This window comes from Theropithecus gelada, chromosome 4 (genome assembly GCF_003255815.1).
Source record: "Theropithecus gelada isolate Dixy chromosome 4, Tgel_1.0, whole genome shotgun sequence".
NCBI lineage: Eukaryota > Metazoa > Chordata > Mammalia > Primates > Cercopithecidae > Theropithecus > Theropithecus gelada.
Window position 1 is genome coordinate 13,890,074 of NC_037671.1, and position 19,552 is coordinate 13,909,625.

The 19,552-nt window shown below is 40.8% G+C and overlaps 1 protein-coding gene across 1 annotated transcript in view; it reads left to right on the top strand.

Moving 5' to 3' along the window:
• The window catches only part of SYCP2L (synaptonemal complex protein 2 like), an 86,643-nt gene that overhangs the window by 8,663 nt on the left and 58,428 nt on the right, over positions 1 to 19,552 (top strand). Inside the window, exons 5-14 of the mRNA XM_025382310.1 lie at positions 3,548 to 3,648; positions 4,377 to 4,401; positions 8,209 to 8,294; positions 8,407 to 8,495; positions 11,486 to 11,520; positions 13,017 to 13,159; positions 15,666 to 15,718; positions 16,342 to 16,387; positions 18,359 to 18,451; positions 18,546 to 18,606. Coding sequence (XP_025238095.1) covers positions 3,548 to 3,648; positions 4,377 to 4,401; positions 8,209 to 8,294; positions 8,407 to 8,495; positions 11,486 to 11,520; positions 13,017 to 13,159; positions 15,666 to 15,718; positions 16,342 to 16,387; positions 18,359 to 18,451; positions 18,546 to 18,606 — 732 coding nt within the window. The remainder of the gene's footprint in view (positions 1 to 3,547; positions 3,649 to 4,376; positions 4,402 to 8,208; positions 8,295 to 8,406; positions 8,496 to 11,485; positions 11,521 to 13,016; positions 13,160 to 15,665; positions 15,719 to 16,341; positions 16,388 to 18,358; positions 18,452 to 18,545; positions 18,607 to 19,552) is intronic.

A 19,552-nucleotide genomic window follows, 5' to 3' on the forward strand; every position in this document is an offset into this window, starting at 1 on the left:
TAGGAGTTTCTATATACCATTGGCATCCTAGTTGGTGATGGAAATTTCATAACCATTATTTAGATACGTTATTTCATATAGGTTTTGGCAAGAATAGATCAATATTATCAAAGAGAATGGGATACTAGACTCTATACCTCTTTTTTTTCTTTCTTTCTTTTTTCTTTTTCTTTTCTTTTCTTTTTCTTTTTTTTTTTTTTGAGACAGGGTCTTAATTTTGTCACCCAATCTGGAGTGTAGTAGTACGATCTCAGCTCACTTCAACCTCTGCCTCCTGGGCTCAAGTGATTCTCCTGTCTCAGCCTCCTGAGTAGCTGGGATTACAGGCACACACCACCATGCCCAGCTAATGTTTGTATTTTTAGTAGAGACAGGGTTTTACCATGTTGGCCAGGCTGGTCTCGAACTCTTGACCTCAAGTGATCTACCCACCTTGGCCTCCCAAAGTGCTAGGATTACAGGCATGAGCCCCTACGCCCAGCTTAGACACTATACTTGTTTCTTTCTTTCTTTTCTTTCTTTCTTTTTTTTTTTTGAGACGGAGTCTCGCTCTGTCATCCAGGCTGGAGTGCAGGGGCGATGTTGGCTCACTGCAACCTCCGTCTCCCAGGTTCAAGCAATTCTTCTGCCTCAGCCTCCCAAGTAGCTGAGATTACAGGTGTGTGCCACCACACCCGGCTAATTTTTTTGTATTTTTAGTAGAGATGGGGTTTCACCACGTTGGTCAGACTTGTCTCTGTTGGGAATAACGCTCAAAATTCTAAGGAGATTGAACACTCGAACAAAGGATTCTTAGCAAAGCAATTTTACTTCTGCGCAGAGGGGTGCCTCCTTGGCCAGTTGCCATGAGAGCACACCTGAACAAAGGGGCATGAGAGCCTTTATTGCTGATGCAAGTCCTGCCCGTGTACCTTTTCCCCATTGGCCAGGGTCGGGTCGTACAATCTAAACTACTCCCGGCTGGCCAAACATTTGATTTTTTTTTTTTTTTTTTTTTTTAGATAGGGTGGGCACGTAAAAGAAAGTGGAGAGGAAGGGGAAGGGGTATCTGTAATGAGCTAGAAAGTTAGTCTTCTTTTCAAATAAGGCAAGGAATGTGAGCTGGTACTGATAACGCCTGATACTGTGGTGTGCCTGGGCATCTAACAAACGCAAAAAGGAGAAAGAAGGAGAAAAAGGGGGGCGTGCTATGAATTAAATAATAAAAGATTGATCAGATTATTTGAAGAGAAACCTCATCATATCCCACATCTCGAACTCCTGACCTCAGATGATTCACCTGCCTCGGCCTCCCAAAGTGCTGGGATTATAGGTGTAAGCCACCGCGTTCAGCCAGCTCTATACTTCTAAAGACAATTGTGTTTGCAAACTCAACACAAAGTGTGCTTGGAAGTTCCTCTACTCCATAGAATAAGAATTCATGGTACAGTGACTCCCGCCTGTAATCCCAGCACTTTGGGAGGTTGAGGCTGGTGGATCACCTGAGGTCAGGGGTTCGAGACCAGCCTTGCCAACACGGTGACACCCTGTCTCTATTAAAAATACAGAAATTAGCTGGGCAGTGGTGGCTCATGCCTGTAATCCCAGCTACTCGGGAAGCTGAGGCAGGGGAATTGCTTAAGCTGGAGGTTGTGGTGTGCCAAGATGGTGCTACTGCACTCCAGTCTGGGTGACAGAGTGAGACCCTGTCTCAAAAAAAACAAACAACAACAACAACAAAAAAAGCCCTACAGAAAGGAACATCTTTAGTCCTGCACTGTAAAATCCAGGAGGATTGAGCAACTTGTCTGATACCATATTCCTAAGAAGTCACGGCTATTGTGTCTGGCTTCTGGTAGTGATACAACTGTGGGGAGAGCTGGGATGTCTGTTAGACAATGTGTGACCAGGGTGTATAAATGGGTTCAGTGAGAACTTCCTGTTGCCAAGTATTGATCAGAGAGTGCAGCCTTTCTGCCATTTCTGTATCTACTCAACCAGTGTATTTGGGAGGTGCTGGGAGTGCGATAGGCTTTGGAGGGATGGAGTGGTGACAAAAATGTATTTACAAAGCATAGAATTGTAAGTATGAACATAGGGAGGGAGAACATACAGCCTTCCCAGTGAGTTCTGCTGCATAGAGAGACATTTCTTCTCTTGTGCTAGTGGAGAAAAGCTTTCGTCAGCAGGTGGATGATTCAATCTAGTGCAAGTATTTGTGTGATTTGAGACAAAAGAAACCTTACTTGGAACATAGTAATGGCTTTCAAAGCTTGCTGGAGAGTCAAGACAGTCACCTGGAGAGCTCTCACAAACATTCTTAAACCTAAAATAGAAAACTCAGGTGTGGGTGTATCACCAGTGATTCTGATTACTGGGTCTGGGGGATGTTTCCTGACTCTCCAGGTTTTCCTAATGTACAGCCAAGGTTGAAAACTGGTTTATTGATCTTCAGCTGGAGTGAGTCAGGTTCTTGGCCCAAAGTGTACAGAGTTTTGAAGGCCTGACTTCTGCAAGAGCTGTTCAACAGAAACTCACGTGACTGATGTCATGTTCAGCTGAGGATTTCTAACTATGCATGCGGGGTTTTTCTTATTTTTATTTTTTTTTCTAAGAGTGACAAGTCTCAGCAAAAATCATGGGAAAAATAAGATGGTTTTTGCTTTATGGAGGAAATACCGTATATTCTGGGGTGGGGGAGGAAAGGTTACAGAAGTTTATTTTAAATCATACCAATTCCAGCAGTTTAATATGAAATTGGATATATATTCCTATAGGAAAAAATTCTCTAATTAGCTGGAAGCTTTTTAACAAAAGAAAGATACCTAGGCCTGAGGCATATTTACTATAACCAAGAATACTTCTGAGAACTTTCCAAATTCTATATATTCTTTGATAGTTTGTTTTCAGCAGATTCTTAGATCACAAGAATTTTTTTCCCCCTGTGCTGAGGAGGTTCACTTATCTTTTTTTTTTTTTCTGGAGGTGGGGTCTCGCTCTGTTGCCCAGGCTGGAGTGTAGTGGTGTGATCACAGCACTTGCTACAGTGTTGACCTTCTGGACTCAAGTGATCCTCACACCTCAGTCTCCCAAGTAGCTAGGACTAGAGGTGTGCACCACCACACCCAGCTAATTTTTATATTTTTTGTAGAGATAAAGTTTAACCATCTTTCCCAGGCTGGTCTTGAACTCCTGGCCTCAAGTGATCCACCTGCCTCGGCCTCCCAAAGTGCTGGGATTACAGGCGTGAGCCACTGCGCCTGGCCTCATTTATGTCTTAAATGCTCCTCACTAGTCCCTTTATACGGCCTTCTGACACAGATCCTGGCTGGGACTCTATTTTGTGCTGATCTCTGAGAGCTTACTTATGACAGCTCTGTAGTGGTATGGCACCATCCTGAAGTGTTCCGGTGGGAGGTCTCAGAGCCAGGCCTCATTGAAATGGAATGGAATGGGAAAAGATCTTTAAGATGATTTTGTTGTAATGAGAAAATTGTCCTGTGAAATTTTATTGAATAGACAGCATTTAGTCATATGTAGTTACATTAGTGTCCTCCTGTGTACCTAGTTTCCTGGTTTGAAAGAACAACAGGAATTCTGACCTTGGAAGGCCTAGCCTCAGACACATCGCTGATTCGTGTTACAGAAGACTTCTTTGACACTGCGTTGGTAAGGATGGGATGGATGCTTCACTGAGCAGATGCCATTGGTAACTGGCAGGAATCTTCAAGTTATTTATAAAACATGGTTTTCTAAATATGTAAGTTTTGTTAAAAGACTGACGTGGCTGGGCGTGATGGCTCACGCCTGTAATCCCAACACTTTGGGAGGCCGAGGTGAGTGGATCACCTGAAGTCAGGAGGTCGAGACCAGCCTGGCCAACATGGTGAAACCCGTCTCTACTAAAATACAGAAATTTACTGGGTGTGGTGATAGGTGCCTGTAATTTCAGCTATTTGGGAGGCTGAGGCAGGAGAATCACTTGAACCTGGGAGGCGGAGGTTATAGTGAGCCGGGACTGCGGGATTGTACTTCAGCCTGGGAAACAAGAGTGAAACTCTGTCTTAAAACAAAACAAAACAAAACAAAACAAAAGACTCTCATGTATTATTATTAGAATATTATTAATATGTGACATAGTAAGAAACTATATAACCAATGTTAAAAATGAGAGGTGATTTATTATCATATATACAAATATATTAGTCACCTGATTGAGAGTGATATGCACATTTTAAGGATGTGATTAAGGCTCAGATAGGCTTTCTCTAACATTCTTTCCTTCTGTAAAGTCAATGCCTGCCTGTTAGAGACAATTAACACTAATACATTTGTGTTATAGTTTATCATGCTGTTTAAAAATAATATGAGCTTTACTTTTTCTTTCTTTTTGTTAGATTATTTCCAGGAGTAGTAGAGAAGGTAAGTATATTATTGGCTACTAATTGGCTGTTAATTTTTCATTAATAGAATATTCTGGCACAGAGAAAAGAATATTTAAATGATATGTAAAAGTAAAGTAAGTTTAAACATTTTATTTGGATTTATTGACCACCTTATGGTCATCATGGTGCCATTTGGAAATGTATTTCATTGTAGAAAAAAGTCTTGTATTTGTCTGAGAAACATTTTTGTTTAGCTGCTCCTGACATATGGCTAGCTCTGTTCAGGTAATAGAAAGCCACTTTTGTCATTCAAATATGCAAAAATTTAGCTACTACTGATTTAGCTTGAAGCTGATTCAGATGCCTTTCTCTGTCTTTCAAGAGTGTAAAAGGTAAAATTTTAGAAACTTTGGAGGATAGCTTGATTTTGTTCCATTTAACTCAAGTTAAAGGTAGTTATGCTGGGTGTGGTGGCTCATGCCTGTAATCCCAGCATTTTCAGAGGCTGAAGAGGCAGACCTGATTGCATCCAGAAGTTCGACACCAGCCTGGGCAACATAGTGAGACCCCCATCTCTACAAGAAATAAAAAATTATCGGGGTGTGGTGGCGTGCACCAGTAGTCCCAGCTACTTGGTAGGGTGAGGTGGGAGGATCACTGGAGCCCCAGAGTTTGAGGCTGCAGTGAGTCATGATTGTGCCACTCCACTCCAGCCTGGGTGACAGTGAGATCCTGTCTCAAAAAAAAGTAATTTGACGTTTGAATTATGATACCATGGATTCAAAGATGCACTTAAATATTTAAACATTTTGGAAATTGCAGCCATCTTGATATGTCATTTTCCTATGTTACATGTTTTTAGTTTTCTTCTGAAAGGCTCTCATCAACTGACACTATATTCTGCAATGGATGGTATCTGGTAGCTGAGGAAATGTAGTAGCAGAAGCTGAAGCATGCACTGGACTTGGTTGACTTTAAAACTTGGTTGACTTGGTTGGTCCTCATAATTCAAGTCAGTGGTTCCAAACATTTTCAAGTCAAAGTTTTATGATCATCACAATAATAGTTACTGCCTTTAAAACTGGTTGATAAAATGCACAGTGGTAAAAAACTACTTTGATTTTTGTAACATTTTAAAATAAACTTGCTTTGTATTAATCCCAACAGTATGTATATACTGCATATTTGAAAAACAATGCATATGTGAGCTATATGTTCACTCTATGGTCATCGCTTGGGGCATTTATGGATTCACATAATGCTATAATGACTTTCATTGCCCCGGTAGAGGAAACATTGTTCTAGATGACTGTGTTAGTCCAATTAGGCCGCCATAACAAAATGCCATCAACTGGGAGGCTAAGCCAACAGACATTTATCTCTGGAGGCTGGGAGTAACAGATTAGGGTACCAGCATGATTGGATTCTGGTGATGGCCTCTTTCTGACTTCTTGCTGTGTGCCTACATGGTAGGCAGAGACCTGGCTTCTTGCTGTGTGCTTACAAGGTGGACAGAGAGCCAGAGCTCTTTCTTTTTGTTTTCTTTTTTTTTTTTTTCCGAGACAGAGTCTCGCACCGTTGCTCAGACTGGAGTGCAGTGGCACGTTCTCAGCTCACTGCAACTTCTGCCTCCCGGTTTCAAGCAATTCTCCTGCCTCAGCCTCCTGAGTAGCTGGCATTACAAGCGTGTGCCACCACGCCTGGCTAATTTTGTATTTTTAGTAGAGATGGGGTTTCACTATTTTGGCCAGGCTGGTCTTGAACTCCTGACCCCATGTGATCCAACCACCTCGGCCTCCCAAAGTGCTAGGATTACAGGCATGAGCCACCACACCTGGACCGAGCTCTTATAAGGGCATTCATCCCATCATGAAGATCCCACACTCGTGACCTCATCTGAACTTCCCTTACCAAAGGCTGCATCTCAAATACCATCACATTGAGGGTTAAGGCTCCAACATATGAATTTTGGGGGGGACACAGTCCCATCTATAGCAATGGCAATTCGTGCTTGGAGCCCACTGTGGTCACCTTAGCAGGACTGGCCTCTCTGCAAGTGACATGTTTTCACGTGTGGCCTTCGACAGTTGTCTTGTGTGAGTTTTATGCCCAGGCTCTGCAGAGTTAATGTCTAATCCTTCTCTCCAAAGTAGAAAGATGTTTTCACTGAATTTCTTCCCACCTCCTTCGGCAGTTGACAACATTAATCACTCCTTCTTTTTTGTTCTGAAACTTATGTCTTCTTATTTATTTTTATGATTCTTTTGTTTGTGTTCCGCTATATGGATTATGGCTTTCTTTCACAGTTTATCCCTCTCTACTGATTTGAATGACTTATGTCCTAGTTTTGTTTTACTGTTAGTTACCCTTAATTTAATTACTAACATCAAAAGGATGGTACCTTATTTCTTCTTCTTTGTATATGACAATAAATTTAATGTGTTAAAGAAATGTAAGAGTATTAGCCTGTGGGAGGGACGTGGTTAGAGCTTTTCATCGTTTGAAGATGTCTTTCTGGCTTTTATACAATATTACTGTCACTTTGCATGCTGTGCCCCTTACAATCCTGTTGCATTATCTTCTGATATTAAGAGTTGAAAGCACGTTTATTTTACATGGTTCTTGGTGACTTATTTTGAATCCAAATGTTACTTTAGCTCAGGAAAATTTGTTCTTTGATAATTTTATTACAGCAGAGTTTCTCAATTTTGGCAATATAGATATTTTGAACTGGGTAGTCCTTTGTCCTGGGTGCTATTCTGCACATCAAAGGGTGTTTGGCGGCATCCCTGTCCTCTACCCTCTAGATGCCAACAGCATCCATCCCCAAGTCATGACAACCAAAAACATCTCCACACATCCCCTGTGGGGCAAAATCATCTGTAGTCATCAACTACTGAGGTAGAGTGCTTTGGGTGTATTTAACAGAATATCTAGCTCAAATAGGCTTAAATGATAAAGACAACTTACTGGCTGAAGGGACTGAAGAGTCCAGAGGTGGGCAGTTTGGAAATAGAGTGGCTCCACTCCATTTCTCTATAGCCCTTTCAGTTCTGCCTTTCTCAGAGTCTAATCTTTGCTCTCAAGGTGGTTTCCCTTGTTGGTTGCAATGAGAACTTTGTGCTTCCTGGTTCACATCTGGGGGAGAAAGGTTCCCTTTCCTCAACCAGCAAACAAAAGCCCTAGCTTTGCTCTGATTGGGTGCCCTGTCCTCCAGATGAACCAGTCACTATGAAAAGATAAATGGGCCACCTCTGCCTAGTTTAAGCCAGTCCGGATTTACCCCTGGAACTGATCGGTCTCACCCAAATAGCACAACTGCTCCATAACAGAGGAGTGGGGAAGGATGGTGGAGAGACCCCCAAAAAGTCTATTACATTTACTTTCTGTTCTCTCTTTGTAAGATTATCTGTCACATCTTTGTTTTTATCTTCATGTGCATCTTTTCCTCACTCATTTTTCCCCCTGCATTTTGACAGCAGTTCTCAAGTTCTTCTTAGAAGAAGAATTACCTGGCTTGAAATATCAATATTGCCAAAGTTGAGAAAGTCTACTGTAATAAAAGTATCAAAGAATTAATTTTCCTGAGATAAAGTAAGATTTAGTTTCAAAATAAGTCACCAAGAACCATGTAAAATAAATGCGCATATGAATGTGTGCACGTGCTCACAACCCTTGATACCAGAAGACAAAGCAACAGGATCGTAAGGGGCACAGGCTGCAAAGTGAGTTATGTTGTAGAAAACCCAGAAAGGCACCCTCAGTGAAAGGCTCTGACCGTGTGTAGGAGTCATTTTCTTACTCTTTCAAACATAAAATTGAGTCTTTGAAATTATACTTTCAGGGAAAATTCAGATGTTGGATTCCTTCCTACTTAGCTTAGGATTCCTGGTGACAGAAAAGACTGTAGATCATTTGATTCGACAGGAGGTAAGTTGCAAATAACAAAATAGATACCAGCGGCTCCAGAAACCTTAGAGAAGATCATACATAGGTCTCTGTTTTGTTTCTTGTCCATGAATGTCTTCTCAATTCCCAAAAGGGCTTGAAGACTTTTAACTGCATTTTGGACGCTGTCCCTCGGGAAGAAAGAAAAAAATTCCCTTTGTCAGAACGCATGTGTCAGCTTATGTAAGTGACTTTGTGTAAGTTACGTGCTGTAGTAAGGGTAAAACCTCTCATGATTGTACGACTTCAGTCTGTGTTCTGCTTAGACCTGATTACGTCCTTTCTCTCTTCGGTAAATGCTTTGTGCACCTGTTATGAGTCAGGTACTACGCTAGGTGATAAAGAGGGGCTGAGGTAAAAAGAAGACATTGCATCCGGGCGCGGTAGCTCATGCCTGTAATCCCAGCACTTTGGGAAATCAAGGCAGGCAGATCACAAGGTCAGGAGATCCAGACCATCCTGGCTAACATGGTGAAACCCCATCTCGGCCGGGCACGGTGGCTCAGGCCTGTAATCCCAGCACTTTGGGAGACCGAGGTGGGTGGATCACGAGGTCAGGAGATCCAGACCATCCTGGCTAACACGGTGAAACCCCCTCTCCACTAAAAATACAAAAAATTAGCCGGGCATGGTGGCGGGCGCCTGTAGTCCCAGCTACTTGGCAGGCTGAGGCAGGAGAATGGCGTGAACCCAGAAGGTGGAGCTTGCCATGAGCCAAGATCATGCCACTGCGCTCCAGCCTGAGGGCGACAGAGCGAGACTCCATCTCAAAATAATAATTAAAAAAAAAAAAGAAACCCCATCTCCACCAAAAATACAAAAAATTAGCTGGGCGTGGTGGCATGCACCTGTAGTCCCAGCTATTCAGGAGGCTGAGGTAAGAGAATCACTTGAACCCGGGAGGCGGAGGTTGCAGTGAGCCGAAATTGCAGCATTGCACTGCAGCCTGGGCCACAGAGCAAGACTCTGTCTCAAAAAAAAAAAAAAAAAAAAAAAAAAAAATATTGCTAGATTTTTCCTTTTTAATAATTATGAAGTATTTTTATTTTTCTTTTTGCATCAACACTGAGGCAAAATGCTTTCTCAGGCTTTATTTTTTCATTGTAAATGTGAACTAAATTCGTGACTCGGGGAGAATGTTAAGAGTATAGACCGTAGAGCCTGCTTGGTTTTAAATCCGAGTTTTGCCACGTGTGCCCATTGTCTATGAGCACAGCCCTGACTTCATCATATGGAGTCAAAGTAATACCTACTTGATAGAATTATTGTAAAGGTTAAATCAAGCAATCCATGTAAAGTAATTAGCACATTATCTGCTAAAGAGGAAGTGCCCCAAGGTAGCTACACTAATGTGAGATGGAATTTTGATTGCTTTTCACGTGATGGATATTTTGTTTTTTGGTGACCCAAAGCCGCTGTTGCATAGTTCTTGGGATGTGAGATTTGGAGGTGAGGTTGTAATGTGTGACCATAGAAACAACAAAACCAGCACCCTGTTTTGAAGTTGGAACTGGAACCTGTGGCTGCGCTAACCACCAGCCAGCATGGAGGACATCATTGTGACACATTATTTACGTGGTGTGTGGCCACAGTGTGGGGCCTGAAATAGGTGATTTGTGAGCATGAAACTCACTGTCATCGTGTTTGTCCATTTAGTCTTTGCAGGATATAGTTTTTACACTGAATTTTTCCTAAATACGTTTTTATTTAATACATTAGTGAAATCGCTACTCTTAGTGGTGTATTTAGATTTGGGGAGCAGCTGATCTCATGTTTTCTCCTAAGTTTTCAAACTAATCTTTGAACACACTACCTTATTGTCTGTGTGTTCTAGAAAGTCTGGAATGTTCTGGACTTCAAAGGTAAAACCTGCAATATAAAATTAAGCAGAATTAATTTTGCTCACTGGTACTGTTTCCTGGTTTCTATTTAATAGTAACAAGTCGATCTACTTCTTACAAGGTTTCTCAACAAATCTATTCTTTAAAATGGGAGTTATTTCAGGCATTAAAAGATCGACTTGGCCAGGCATGGTGGCTCACACCTGTAATCCCAGCACTTTGGGAGGCTGAGGTGGGTGGATCACTTGAGGTCAGGAGTTCGAGACCAGCCTGACCAACATGGTGAAGCCTCGTCTCTATTAAAAATAGAAAGCATTAGCTGGGTGTGGCGGGCACCTGTAATGCCAGCTACTTGGAAGGCTGAGACAGAATTGCTTGACCCTGGGAGGCAGAGGTTGCAGTGAGTCAAGATCGTGTCACTGCACTCCAGCCTGGGTGACAAAGCCAGACTCAGTCTCAAAAAAAAAAAAAAAAAAGATCGACTCACACTTGTTAGCATTTATTTGAAATTCTGAGTGAATAATGTACAATTCGAGAGTCTGCATTAGTTTTAATAATGTAATAGCTTAATCCTATTACATCTCTAAATTAATTTGTTTTTTGTTTTGTTTTGTTTTTTTAAGATGGAGTTTCACTCTTATTGCCCAGGCTGGAGTGCAATGGCACGCTCTCAGCTCACTGCAACCTCCGCCTCCTGGGTTCAAGCGATTCTCCTGCCTCATCCTCCCGAGTAGCTGGGAATACAGGCATGTGCCACCATACCCGGCTAGTTTTGTGTTTTTAGTACACATGGAGTTTCTCCATGTTGGTCAGGCTGGTCTCGAACTCCCAACCTCAGGTGATCTGTGCATCTAGGCCTCCCAAAATTCTTGGATTACAGGCATGAGCCACCGTGCTCAGCCTAAATTAGTTTTTAAAATCAGATCAAGCAGCTCATAGGAAAGAATCACTGTCTGTATCATTTCCTGCAGGTATCAAACTGTGTAAAAGGACATATGCCCTCACAGGTTGGTGCGGTGATTATAAAACTCTGGAATTAATTTGATGAACCCTTAGAGATCATCAAATGGAATTCACTTTACAAGAGGGAAAATAGAACCTCAGAGTGTATATAGTAGTTCTAGCTTCTTAAAAAATAACATCTAGGTCATTAATATATAAACTTGAGAAGGTTTTTCCATAAATATGTATTATTGACATTAAGGAAATTCTGATGCTGAATTTGAAATAGTTTCAGAAACATATTTTGGTTTTAAAGTTTAATGCTAGTATAGTAAAGTTTCACCTCTTGATGTTCACTTCAGTTAAATGTGATTTGTCTAAATGTTTCAGGAAAGACCTTGCAAGGACACTCTTGACTGTGGGTGGTAAGAAATTTTAGAATTTTCAGTATTAGAATATTAAATATTGGACACTGGGGGTTTTATGAACATCTTGGGACCATGGGGAATAAATTATGGTTAAATTGAAGATAGGAATTAGGGTTTTATTTTAAATTTATTTTGAGAGATTTTAGCATGCTGAAAACTGTAAAGAATAATTCGCGAATACTCGTTTACTACCAGCCAGCTTCGTCAAAATTTAGCATTTTACCACATTAGCTTCAAGTCTGTTTTTAAAGAAAAAAAAAAAGGTGTCATGGATAAAGTCCCCTGTGTCCATGTTCCTCATCCCATTTCCTTCTCCTTGACTCAGATTTGTTTTTCGTTCCCAAGCATATTTTTCTGTTTTTACTCTGTAGATCCCTAAACAACATGCATTATCATTTTGTAGATTTTAAAAGCATCCTATAAATGCTATTCCTTGGGCTACAACTCCCTTTTTACCCTTAGAATTGTTTGTAATTTAAACATGTTACTACATGTAGTTTTAGTTTATTTGCTGTGAAATACTACAAGTTATTTTGGGATTTTATTTTGTAGTAGAAACTTTTTTTTTTTAATGGAGTTTTGCTCTTATTGCCCAGGCTGGAGTACAATGGCATGATCTCAGCTCACTGCAACCTCCGCCTCCTGGGTTCAAGCGATTCTCCTGCCTCAGCCTCCTGAATAGCTGGGACTACAGGCATGTACCACCATGCCCGGCTAATTTTTGTATTTTTAGTAGAGATGGGGTTTCACCATGTTGGCCAGGCTAGTCTCGAACTCCTGACCTCAGGTGATCTGCCTGCCTTGGCCTCCCAAAGTGCTGGGATTACAGGCATGAGCCACCACGCCTGGCCAGTAGAAACATTTTTAAGGCTGTTTGATGATTTGCTTTAGATTAATATATCTAAAATATAATACCCATAAATATTATTTATTTAAAAATTGTTATATACCAACCTCTTATTTAGATTTTTATTTTATTTCTTAAATACTGAATTTACATGATTTTGGCAAGGTGTGGTGGCTCATGCCTACAATCCCGGCACTTTGGGAGGCCGAGGTGGGCAGATCGCTTGAACCCAGAAGTTCAAGACCAGCCTGGCCAACATGGCAAAACCTTATCTCTACTGAAAATATAAAGATTAGCAAGGCATGGTGACACATGCCTGTGATCCCAGCTTCTTGGGAGGCTGAGGCAGGAGAATCACTTGAATCCAGGAGGCGAAGATTGCAGTGAGTTGAGATCGGGTCACTGTACTCCAGCCACCACTGCACTCCAGGGTGACAAAGTAAGTCTATCTCAAAAAAAAAAAAAAAAAAAAAAAAAGAATTTAAATGATTCTGATTACTCCAGGATGCATCTTGCCGTGGTAACTAAGACGTAATGCTAGGCTTCTCAGATGGAGTTTCTTAGAGCAAGTGCTAGCTCTGGAACTTGTTTTTTCTTTTGCTTTGTGCCCAGAATTATCTGTGTCTACCATGTTTTTAATCTCTAGATTATGACCAGCAGGTTGCTATTTCTGAAGCGCTGTGTAGACTGACGATTAGAAATTCAAGGGAGGAACTTGTCCATAAATGGTTTGATGATGAAGTCATTGCCGAAGGTTTCAAAGAAATTAAGGATCGAGAATTTGAGACGGTGAGATTCCTGGTCATGCGAATTTCTGTTTAGCCAATATTTATTAAGCATCCTCTGAGAACTTTCCTGTGTGTTGGGCTTACATGAGGATTTTTTTTTTGGCTTAAGTGTGATTACACTGCCATTCTTAAACTTGTATCCCACTTAGGAGAAACAATTTGAAGGCAATATGAACAGAATATTGTGAGCTAGATATAGGGATACAGATAGGACTTTTTCTTTTCTTTTTCTTTTCTTTCTTTCTTTTTTTTTTAAAGACAGAATCTCATGCTGTTGCCCAGGCTGGAGTATAGTGGCACAATCTCAGCTCACTGCAACCTCTGCCTCCTGGGTTCAAGTGATTCTCCTGCCTCAGCTTCCCAAGTAGCTGGGATTACAGGTGCCTGCCACCACGCCTGGCTAATTTTTTATTTTTAGTAGAGACCAGGTTTAGCCATGTTGGCCAGTCTTATCTTGAACTCCTGACCTCAGGTGATCTGCCCACCTTGGCCTCCCAGAGTGCTGGAGTTACAGGTGTGAGCCACCATGTCTGTCCAGGACTTCTTTATAGGAGACAGAACTAGGTGAATTTGATGGATTCAGTTAAAAAAATTGTCTTGGAAGGGTGAGCAATTTTCAATGAACTTTGAACGGTAGGGAGAATTGAAGAAGAAATCAGAGCATTTTTGCCTTGCAGAAGGCAGCTGCTGTGATGGCAGGAGGCTGAAAGGGACATGGCCTGGCAGAGGAGTATTATGGGGTGGCTGTGTTCTGAGCCATCTGACCTGTACAATTTGGAGAAACAATACTTTTTAGTGTCTTCTCTGCAACCTGGGCTTCCTGTGATTGTGTTCACAAAAGCCATACAAAAATAACTTATGACTTTGTTGTGTATTCACCTTCCTCTTAAAATAGCTAAAACATTTTCCCTCTTCTTTTAAAAAGTTTTTAAAATGAGGGTTAGACTCCTGTAGGAAAAGGTAAAATTCTTAATAACAGTATTCATGTTGACAAAACCTTTCTGGTCAAAATTCCCATGTAATCAGGATTTTTATTAAACATGGACCTTTATATTTCCTCAGACTCTGAACCTACTGTCATATACTGCATATAGTAATTATTTAGCCAGGATTCAGTATAATCTCAGTGGAAAGACCATGAGGAACTGGGTTGAACCTAGAGTTTGAGCCCCACTTCTCCAATTTATGGGATGTATGCATTTTGGCAAGGTAGTTGACTTGTGAAGCCTGAGTGACCTCATCTGTAAAATGGGACTAAAGCCCACTTCAAAGTCTTGAGAATTTAGTGAGAGAAACTGAAAGGTCCAGGGCTATTGTTGGCACTCATGTGTTAATTTCCTTTCTGCTCTTTGTCATTTCTCATTTGCAGGAAAATTTGATGAAAATAGAGAAATGTAATTATCTTGTTTCCAAAATCATTTCCTTCCCCAGAGCTATCAGTTTCTCAATTGAATTGTCTATGTGTTTTGTTTTGTTTTGTTTTGTTTTGTTTTGTTTTTGAGGCAGAGTTTTGCTCTTGTTGCCCAGGCTGGAGTGCAAAGGCGCGATCTCGGCTCACCACAACCTCCGCCTCCTGGGTTCAAACGATTCTCCTGCCTCAGCCTCCCGAGTAGCTGGGATTACAGGCATGTGCCACCACTCCTGGCTAATTTTGTATTTTTAGTAGAGACGGGGTTTCTCCATGTTGGTCAGGCTGGTCTCCAACTCCCAACCTCAGATGATCTGCCTGCCTCAGCCTCCCAAAGTGCTGGGATTACAGATGAGAGCCACTGCACCCAGCCCGAATTGCTTTTTTACATGAAAGGCTTACACTGCTGATGTCTAATTACTGCTGAACGGTTAGATCAGGAGCATAAGGAGTGTTGACTACAATAGCCAATCCTTGCTAACAAAAGGGAACAAAATCTTGGATCTGTGTCTTTGTTTTTAGAATGTGGGGCAACAAATTTCTTCCTGAGAGCTGTTGGTTAGGTAAACTCTAATAATAGTCTTTGTTCTTAGAACATATGCTAGGAGAAGAGAGTGAGATAGAGAACTCCCAAAAAGGAAAACTGGCCATAGATAATACACCCAGATCAACCCAAAGTTGATAAATTTTATAGGTTTGTGGTTGGTTTGTGCTGTGCAGGTGTTAGGGAGGTGGATGCCCAATGGGTTGGTCAAATATTGTAACCTAGGTCATCAGTAAGATGTATTTCTCTTGCTTACACTTCTGACCCAGTGAAACATAACCAGGCATTTAACTTTTGGAGACCTAAGTATTCCTCAGCTGAAAATCTAATGGCTGCAGGGAGCAAAGGTTCCTTCTAGAAACATGATCCTGGAGCCTCCTCTTTGTGGCATGAAGTATTGTTAACATATAATAACGAATCCTTATAAAGCCTCATTGATGTTACTGCATCCTGGTCATTTAGAAGCAAACACTGGCCTCTATATGCTAAGATAGTATTGACCAAGACATCTTGATTTTTTTTTTAATAAAAGAGTTTATATCATTTGCTTTGAAGGACAGTAGACGTTTTCTCAATCACCTAAACGACAGACTCGGTGACCAAAGAAGGTAAGTTGTGTCTCTGAGCATTATTGACTAGTTGTGTGCTGAAAATGTCTAATGTTTTAAAAGAGCAGTTTAGGATCTGTTTCATTTTGGGAGAGAATATTGGGTACATCTTTACAGAACATATTGAGTTGTCCATTGAGTAGAAACTTGAGAAGATCAGACCCTTTCTGCCTAGTGGCTTGTTGGAGTGTTTTTAAAAATTATCTCTATCAGTTTTATGGTATTTGTGACTTGGGGTATGTATTTTAAAATAATACATTCTTTAAAGAGTTCATAGATTTTATTAAAAACAATTTCCTGACTTGAAGTTGCTGGAGTTAGTTGTATCATGAACAGTTAAGTCCTTGGTCAGACAATATTTGCTAAATTCACTCCTTTTGTTTGGGAATCTGGCTGAGTAACTGGGTTGAGATATAGTACTAGTAAACCTGGTTTACTGACTGCCAGATGGAGATTTGAAATCTACCCATAGTAGGTCTCCATTTGCAGACTTAACCCCCTTATCGTACTCTGTACGAGGAGACTTAATGCATACTCTAGTTATAAGTGCTTGTTGCGGAACGTCTGTAGATGTGTTTAAGGTTCATTCATATTTTATTTTTTAATTGTGAGATGTTTTGCAGGGTGTATTCATTTCCGTGTGTTGCTGCTTTTGCTGATGAGCATGAGGTATGTTCATCTCTCTTGGAGGTCTGAGGGTGGTGTGCAGTGAAACCAGGAGTTAGGTTTATATGGTTAGGTCAAACTTTTGTTCTCATAACTCAAAAGGGCTTTTTAAAAAAGGATGCCAACTTCTCCTAATGACCTAAATTCTCAAACTGATCATACCATACCCTAACCAGAATGCATTACCAGTAAGTTTAAGGGCTCTACTATTACTACGGGAAAAAGGAATTTTAGGGTCTATACTGTGTACATGAGGACAGTTACAGGAAGCTTGCCTCATTTTACCCTGTTCATGGGCAACCTAATTCATGCCTAGACTGGGGTAAAAAGAATGATTTCCTTGCTTCTCTCCTTCCATCTTATGCCCCACCCTCTTATTCTCAACCACTGGGGCCACTGTCCTTTCTCTCTCACTCTCATTCTGCCTTGCACTTTATAGTCCAAGGTTGACCAGTTTCTTCCCCACCCCCCATTTGGTTTCTAGAGGAACAAGGTCCTTCATATAAAACGGCCGCAACCTACAGCATCTCAGTTTCAGGCTAAAATATTTAGAGGTCTTGGAACCTTGACTTTGTGTGAGTGTCCTGGATCCTGTCTTCAGAATGTCCTCATTCATCATTTCTTTGTTTTGGGTTCAGAGTCCCCTTCTTGGCCTCTCTGAGCTAAACTTTCAACTCATGGCTACACTACACATTCCTTCTCTCTAGAACTGAGTCTGGTAGGCTGATTCTGTTTATTTTCCCTCCGTTGTCTGACGATTCTGCTCTGTTTGGTTTTTCTTCTACGACATCCAAATTTCCATTCCCTTCCATCAGAGCCCTTACCTTGACCCTTACACTGGCTTCCAGGAACATGTATTGTGGGTGAAAGCCCTCATTCACCTCTGTAGCTATTAAAAGGTAGATATGTACTATAGAAAGGAAAGATGTCCAAGAAACACAACGTATTGGAAAATTGGATTATAGAATAGTAAGTCCTAGTGTTTTATCTATTGTTGGGGAATAAAATCTTTCTATATACTTCTTTTTTTTTTTTTTTTTTTTTTTTTTTTGAGATGGAGTCTCGCTCTGTCGCCCAGGCTGGAGTGCCGTCGTGTGATCTCGGATCACTGCAAGCTCTGCCTCCCGGGTTCACACCATTCTCCTGCCTCAGCCTCCTGAGTAGCTGGGACTGCAGGCGCCTGCCACCATGCCTGGCTAATTTTTTTGTATTTTTAGTAGAGACGGGGTTTCACTGTGTTAGCCAGGATGGTCTCAATCTCCTGACCTTGTGATCCGCCCGCCTCAGCCTCCCAAAGTGCTGGGATTACAGGCGAGAGCCACTGTGCCTGGCCTATACTTGTTGATACATGTCTAGAAAACATCTGGAAGGAAACAAAGGCATTGTTAATGGTGCCTATGGAAAGGTACTTATGAAAAGCTGAGGGGCAGAGAAGATGTTTACTGTTTCTATAAACACCATACTGTTAGAATCTTTCTTCCCCTGTTTTAACTATAAGCATCTATTTATTTTAGAATAATTAAAATGAAGGAAATTTGAAGTCTTCACGTTTTAGCTCTACTCTAATGGAAGATAGATGGCAAATCACTCATGTTTGGTTACAGTATCTCCTTCTCTGGAAGTTTCCATCCATATGCAGTGTGGATTGTTACTGATTCAACATAGAACTGTTTTCTCTGTGATTTTCATTAGAAAAAAATTGTGTAGCTAGAATCATGTGACATATTTAAATATCTATTAAATATGCTACAGATAGTGGGATTTTTGGAGGGGTGAGGAGAAATGGCCAAGTTCCATAAAACTGAGGTCCTTCTGGTTTGCACAAAAGAGTCAGTCAATAAAGAGAGGCCCTATAATGCTAGGAGAATGCTGTTCCAGGAAAAGCACAAATTCTGTCTTCAAAGGAATAATGTTTATCTGACCCTATAGCATGATTTTTATGTGTATAATTCATGCTGAAATGATCTCTTACAGATGAGAAAACCAGCGGATGAAAAATTAGAGAAATTTTGGATCGACTTCAACCTGGGAAGTCAGAGTGTCACTTTTTATATAGACAATGCTGAGGTAATGATTCTTGGTTAGAACTAAGCCTTTAGAGATCATTTTTATGGAAGTATATGTTTTGCGCTCATGAATTTCACTTATTCATTTTCCCAAGAATACTCTATGGGACTCAGTGACACTTCCGAAGGAAGCAGTGATGAATTTCGGCATAATAGGTAATATGATACATTTAAACAACCCACGTCCAGTTCCAAGTATTATTTCTGTTGTATTTGCCGTGTATATTTATTTATACATACTGTATATTTATTTTTATTATAATCTAGGGCATATGTTCATCATGCCTTGAGGTAGGAAGGCTGTGTGGTATGATGGAAGGTGCGCTGACACAGATTTGTGACTTCTGTGCTTTGTGACCTTGGGATTAAATTATTTGTCTAGTTTTTTCATTTTAAAAATGTTTGTAGATCCTCACAAAATTAAAAGTAGAACTACCATATGATCCAGCAATCAGTTAACAATGCTTTTCCCCAAAGTGCTGCTTTGGTTTGAAAGAGTCTGATGGGGAGAGGAGAACATGTCATCCTAGGTTCCTCTCTTGATAAACCTACAAGATCAGGTAGTAAACTGTGGATAGTAAGGAAGACATCTAGCAAGAAGGAACATGGCTGTCAGGAAATGTAGGTGCCTGCCCCCTCTATGGAGATGGATCATCAGGCTGTTTTGTAATTATTGGTTAGGATCAAGGGCTTTGCAGATCAGAGATTTTGATTTGCATTCCCCTGATCATTAGTGATGTTGAACATTTTTGCATGTTTGTTGGCCATTTGTATATCTTCTTTTGAGACTTGTCTATTCATGTCCTTAGCCCACTTTTGGATGGGATTTTTTTTTTTCTTGCTGAATTGAGTTCGTTGTAAATTCTGGATATTAGTCCTTTGTCGGATGTATAGATTTCTAAGGTTTTCGCCCACTCTGTGGGATGTCTATTTACTCTGCTGACTGTTCCTTTTGTCATGCAAAAGATCTTTAGTTTAATTAACTCCTAGCTATTTATCTTTGTTTTTATTGCATTTGTTTTTGGGTCATGAAATCCTTGCCTAAGCCAATGTCTAGAAGGGTTTTTCCAATGTTATCTTCTAGAGTTTTTTTTTTTTTTTT